The sequence below is a fragment of the Colobus angolensis genome, unplaced genomic scaffold (assembly GCF_000951035.1).
Source record: "Colobus angolensis palliatus isolate OR3802 unplaced genomic scaffold, Cang.pa_1.0 Scaffold24, whole genome shotgun sequence".
Classification (NCBI taxonomy): Eukaryota; Metazoa; Chordata; class Mammalia; order Primates; family Cercopithecidae; genus Colobus; species Colobus angolensis.
In genome coordinates this window covers 11,370,853-11,377,053 of record NW_012115599.1, presented here as the reverse complement: position 1 = coordinate 11,377,053, position 6,201 = coordinate 11,370,853, and the positions used below count along the sequence as shown (strand labels likewise).

Sequence of the window (6,201 nt, the reverse complement as noted above, 5' to 3'; positions counted from 1 at the left end):
AAAAAAAAAAAAAAAAAGCAGATGGCATAATTCAAACCAATTAGTTAATAATTATTACTAATTATTAGTTATAATACTAATAATTAGTTATTACTAATTAACTATTAACTAGTTGTTTTTTATTAACTACCAGTTAACTAGTTGTGTGTGTTTGTTGTTGTTGTTGTTTTGTTCTGTTTTGTTCTGTTTTTAGACAGAGTCTCGCTCTGTCACCCAGGCTGGAGTGCAGTGGCGTGATCTCGGCTCACTGCAATCTCTGCCTCCTGGGTTCAAGCAATTCTCCTGACTCAGTCTCCCAGGTAGCTGGGACTACAGGTGCGTGCCACCTCACCCGGCTAATTTTTTGCATTTTTAGTAGAGACAGGGTTTCACCATGTTGGCCAGGCTGGTTTTGAACTCCTGACCTCAAGTGATCCGCCTGTCTCGGCCTCCCAAAGTGCTGGGATAACAGGTGCATGCCACCACGCCTGGCTAATTTTTTTGTATTTTTAGTAGAGACGGGGTTCACCATGTTAGCCAGGATGGTCTTGATCTCCTGACCTAGTGATTCGCCCATGTTGGCCTACCAAAGTGCTGGGATTACAGGTGTGAGCCACCATGCCTGGTCCTTGTTTCAGATGTGGTGTCTCATTTCATCAACTAGGCTTTGTTTAATAATTTCTAGTCATTAGATAATATTAGATAATATTTTAGTGCCCGTCTGTTTTAATTTCCTTTTTTTCTTTTTTTTTGGAAACCTTTAACCTACACAGGTACTGATTTGAAAATGCTGAAGTGGGCCCAGGTCTCAGTATTTTTTTATTTTTTAATTTTTTTAGACAGAGTCTCACTCTGTTGCCCAGGCTGGAGTGCAGTGGCATGATCTTGGCTCACTGCAACCTCCGCCTCCTGGGTTCAAGCAATTCTCCTGCCTCAACCACCCAAACAGCTGGGATTATAGGCGCCTGCCACCATACCTGGCTAATTTTTGTAGTTCTAGCAGAGATGGGGTTTCACCTTGTTGGCTAAGATGGTCTTGAACTCCTGACCTTGTGATCCACCCACCTTGGCCTCCCATAGTGCTAGGATTACAGGCGCGAGCCACTGCACCCAGCCAGGTCTCTGTATTAATAAAAGGCTGAAAATTCAGACTTATATATTATTCTCCTTTGCATTTGATCAGGTTGAGTAAATCTCATATTACAGTGTGAAGGTAATAAAGCTGAGGTATTAGACAAGATTAGAGATCTGAATCTCTGCTAGTTCATTAGTTTATTCATCTCAAGAGTGGGTGGGGTGGGGAGGAATTCTAAAGGTGTAGCTAAGGGAGATATTTAAAATATTCAGCAACTGGTAATAGACACTAACCAAGAATGCTGTAGAAGGATCCTTGAGGTCTATGCTGGGTTGGGCAAACCTCTTCAGTTAGGGAAATTTCTTGAATGGAACCCTGATGCCATGACAGTGAGGACACTTGGCTGCTCAGATCCACTGCTATTTACCAAGTGGTAAGGGAGCATTTCAACATCTCAGATTCTGGTACAGCCATACTAAATACCTTTCCTGGACATTATTAATCTATCTGATCAGGTATCCTGACTCCCAGCCCCCACCCACCCCTCACCCATCCCCCCCGCCGACCTCAATCCCTTCCCCCAACCCCATGCTTTGTCTGTTTGTCCGACCTTCTCTGTTTCTGAGTAGGTTTCCCGTATCACTGTCTCAGATTCATCGATGCTTAATTCGGAGGAGTCTATAACCTTCCTTGATAAGGCAAACAGCACGGCGTCGTGAACGCTGAGGAACAGCTGGGTCTTGGTGATGCCAGCATCAAAGAAATCATTCCTCTCAAATGCCCTGACTATGGAAGCTACAAACCAAACCCAGAACATACACAATGTCAGATACGTGGGGAGCAGAGGGCCCAGGATACAAAACAGCCCTCTCATAGGGTGAAGAAGGATACTCACAGTGACACCCTGCAATGAGTATCAAAATGTTGGCATTTTGAAAGGCATTGCATATCTGCAGGGAGAGAGAAAATCAGTATAAGAAGGCTTTGTCTGAGCTGAGATCGTGCCACTGCACTCCATTTTTGAAGTTCACTTCAAAGCAAATCAATATTGACCTTAGTACTTAACACTGAGTAGACACTAACCCTGAGCACTAAGTTAAAGTGTCAAAAGAAACAAACTCTGCTTCTTTCACTACCAAGAGGAAACAAAGTCATTCTTGATCATATGGCAAATCACAAAGTCATTTGCCAAAGGGCAACAACAGACTCTAAATGACAAACGCTGGAAAAGGAAAGTCCCATGAATTAGGAAGAACTTTAATCTGAGTGGTTGTCTCCAATAAGAATGGATTGATGGGTAAGCCAGGCATGGTGGCTCATGCCTGTAATCCCAACAGTTTGGGAGGCCAAGACAAGTGGATCATGAGGCCAGGAGTTCGAGACCAGCCTGGCCAATATGGTGAAACCCCATCTCTACTAAAAATACAAGAATTATCCGAGTGTGGTGGTGCGTGCCTGTAGTCCCGGCTACTCGAGAGACTGAGGCAGAAGAATCACTTGAACCCAGGAAGCGGAAATTGCTGTGAGCCGAGATCATGCCACTGCACTCCAGCCTAGGTGACAGAGTGAGAGGCTATCTCAAAAAAAAGAAAAAAAAAAAAAAAGGAATGGACTGATGGATTTTTCTTAGGTTCTGGTTTTCAATTATAAAGTAAATAGAATGATTTCTTCCAATAAGGTAGCATACACAATTACAAAGGAAATGAAGAAACCTGCATTTTAGAGTACAAAAGTACACCATGAATCTCTGAAGGCTGAAAGCTAAAGGTGTCTAACATTGTCTCCATGTTAGGGATGAACAGAAAGTCATCAACATGGGCCAGGTGTGGGTGGGTGCTGCCAAGGACCAGAACATATGGTGCCTCTATAAAAGGAGGAGGAGCAAGGGAGACAATGGCACAACTATACCATGGAACAGAAAAAAAGTATGATATAAAGTCAGATGCTTAAAGTTTCAATGTTGGACAGGCCACTTATGAGCTGTGAGCCTCAGGCTCTTAGGGGAAAGTATGGCCTGTCTCTCAAGGCAGGTGTGAAAATTACATGAGATAGTGTATATACATGTGCCCAACTCGGTCTGGCACATAGTAGACAGCAACGTGGGTTGAATAAAATCTAAAGTAACAACTACAGCCCAAGACCAGAAGGGGAGAACATAGCCCAGTAGAATAATCTAAGATGGAAAAGCCCAAATAACAAGAGATTATCGAAGTATAATTGAGTCAGAAAACGGAGTTGAAAAATAAAAGGATCTCATGCATGGAAAAGCTCTTAATCTCTTCCAAACCTCTCATTTTGTAGATAAGGAAACCGAGACCCAGTTCAATCTAGTAACTTGCCTCGGGTCAGATGGACAGTGAGTCAAGACAGAGCATACATCCCAGACTGCAAACCAGAGTTCTTTCTGCTATGAAAAGCTTCCTTTTGCTCCAGACCAAAGAGAAGCTGGACTCACTTAAAAGGCAGTCGTATTCCCTTAGGAGTAAGAAAATATGACAAAATAGGATCTGAGGATGAAAGAAGGAAAACCATCCAAAGGCACAAATCTCAAAAGAAGCACTCAAACACCATTAGTGTTCAGGATGTTCAAACCTGCGCCATCACCAAGAGGGAGAGAGAGTGCTGCAAACTGAGATAAGCTGGCTAAAAAAGGACTATTATACTTACGAGGCATTAAACAATGACATCAATATGGTTAGCTGTGCACCTAAACTGTCTGTACCATATAGGAGGGAGAGAAAAGAGAGCTGCCAGAGAAACCCAAGAATAGAAAAGAAGTCAGGACCAGGGTCACAGCTTTTGAAGGCAAAATCATCCCTGTCCTTTTCACCTGAAGATGTGTGGGTGTGGAAGGAAGTGGGGAAGACCCTGCAGGTACTGGACAGGCAGCCCCAAGTTTGAGGTGTCATTTCATCCCACCCTCTTCAAACTCGAGTACAACACAGCCCAGTGCCTTTTACAGTGCTGGCTCAGAGCAGCTGAACCATGGAGAATTCCTGGTGAGCTGCTTTTTTTCTGAAGCATTCAGACCTACACCTTGAAGAGATTTGCAGCTGACTCCCAGGATGTTCTGGGAGTTACTAGGTGTGGCACAGACTGCTGTTTCAATGAAGTTCAGAGTGTCCTGTTTTTCATTTCTTGAGAAATAATAATGTTCTGTGCTTACCAAACCAATCGCAGCTCAGTACATCAGAACTGGTTCATTTTAGGCTGGGCGTGGTGGCACACCTGTAATCCCAGAACTTTGGTAGGCCAAGGCGGGCGGATCACTTGAGGTTAGGAGCTTCAGACCAGCCTGGCCAATGTGGTGAAACCCCGTCTCTACCAAAAATACAAAAATTAGCAGGATGTGGTGACACATGCCTGTAGTTCCAGCTACTCAGGAGGCTGAGGCAGGAGAAACTCTTGAACCTGGGAGGCAGAGGTTGTAGTGAGCTGAGATTGCACCACTACAATCCAGCCTGGGCAACACAGCAAGGCTCTATCTCAAAAAAAAAAAAAAAAAAGAAAGGAATTGGTTCATTCTATTTTTATTTTGATTGATCTTATATGTTGGCATTCAGTGTCCAAGATTCTGGTGGCCTAGCAGTCACATAACAGCTGATCAATGACTAACAGAATTCAATCAGGATCAGGGTAGGGTTGGGATGGTAGGAGGGGGATCAGAGCTCCTGCTAAGGCCACCCCAGTACTTACCTGTCTTAATACGACTAACCCCCGTGAATCCACATAGTGTACCATGGAGAAGTCCAGGATGATGGTGTGGACACTGGGCAGTAGAGATGCATCTGAGTAAGGGATGAGTGATCTCCTTCCCTGGCTTTCTGCCACATCAGGCAGTCCTGGCGAGCTGTTTCTTGATGAATTAGGAAGCCAAACTTTCTCCACCTCCTCATATTGTTGCCCTTGATTCTTCTGAGACATGGATGATACCGTGTATGGCACTTGGTCTTCAGATGCAGTTTGGCTTGTGTTCATGCTCTCAAAATGTGAGCAGTGAATCAGGTTAACAGAGGATGTGTTGGGATCCAGTTTATTTTCAAATCGCTCTGTGTAAAGAATCTGGGACGACAGAGTTAAGGGAGGGCTATGGTAAGACACCAACAAGGGCTGGAAGGACTTGCAACGATGCTATTTCTTGTCTCTGCCAGCTCATGTCCCTCTCTCATGAAACTTCTCCTGAGAGTAGGTACTGTACATTTTTTACTTGGATATCTGTCACTTCAAGCTCACAACTGAAGCCACTGCAGTCATCTTTCCTCATCTTCACCACCCACGACACCCCCCTCCCAACTTCTGATTTCATCACTGTCCCAGTGAGTCAGACTTAAAACATCTTTGTTTTACCCTTTTACCTCATCCTTGGGTCCTAGTTAGTCTCCAGTGCCTACTAATACTTTGTGTGAAGTATTTTTTCCCCATCAGTCCCTCGTCTCAGCATCCCCTTCCTTTATCAGTGCAACAGTCTCCTTTCAGACTTCCTTAAGAAGACAAAAAGCACTTGAAGCCTGGGTGTGATGGCTCAAGCCTATAATTCCAGCATTTTGGAAGGGGATGTGCAGGGGGAAGGTCGAAGCAGGTGGATCCCTTGAGCTCAGCAGTTCGAAACCACCCTGGGCAACATGGCAAAAACCTATCTCTACAAAAAATACAAAAAAAAACCCAAAAACAAACTGGGTGTGTTGGTGAGCCTGTAGTCCCACCTACTGGGGAGGCTGAGGTGGGAGGATTGCTTGAGCCTGGGAGGTGAAGGTTGCAGTGAGCCAAGATTGCACCAATGCACACTCCAGCCTGGGTGACAGAGTGAGACCCTGTTGCGCCTTGTCCCCCACACCCCGCCAAAAAAAAAAAAAAAAAAGCTGGCATACACCTATTGTCCCAGGTACTCGGGAGGCTGAGGTGAGAGGATCGCTTGAGCCTGGGAGGTCAAGGCTGCAGTGAGCTGTGACCACACCACTACACTCCAGATTGAGCAACAAAATTAGCCAGGCATGGTGCCATGCGCCTGTAATTCCAGCTACTCAGGAGTCTGAGGCAAGAGAATTGCTTGAACCTGGGAGGTAGAGGTTACAGGGAGCTGAGATTGCGCCACTGCACTCCAGCCTGGGTGATAGAGCGAGACTCCATCTCAGAAAAAAAGAGATCAA

General features: G+C 44.9%; 1 protein-coding gene across 3 annotated transcripts in view; it reads right to left on the bottom strand.

The window, feature by feature from the left end:
- Positions 1 to 6,201, bottom strand: part of SLC26A8 (solute carrier family 26 (anion exchanger), member 8) — an 87,666-nt gene that overhangs the window by 6,454 nt on the left and 75,011 nt on the right. For all 3 annotated transcript variants that reach the window (XM_011945363.1, XM_011945364.1, XM_011945365.1), the window contains 3 exons: positions 4,751 to 5,116; positions 1,950 to 2,004; positions 1,665 to 1,849 (listed from right to left, as the gene is read on the bottom strand). In XM_011945363.1, the coding sequence (XP_011800753.1) occupies positions 1,665 to 1,849; positions 1,950 to 2,004; positions 4,751 to 5,116 (606 nt within the window). The remainder of the gene's footprint in view (positions 1 to 1,664; positions 1,850 to 1,949; positions 2,005 to 4,750; positions 5,117 to 6,201) is intronic.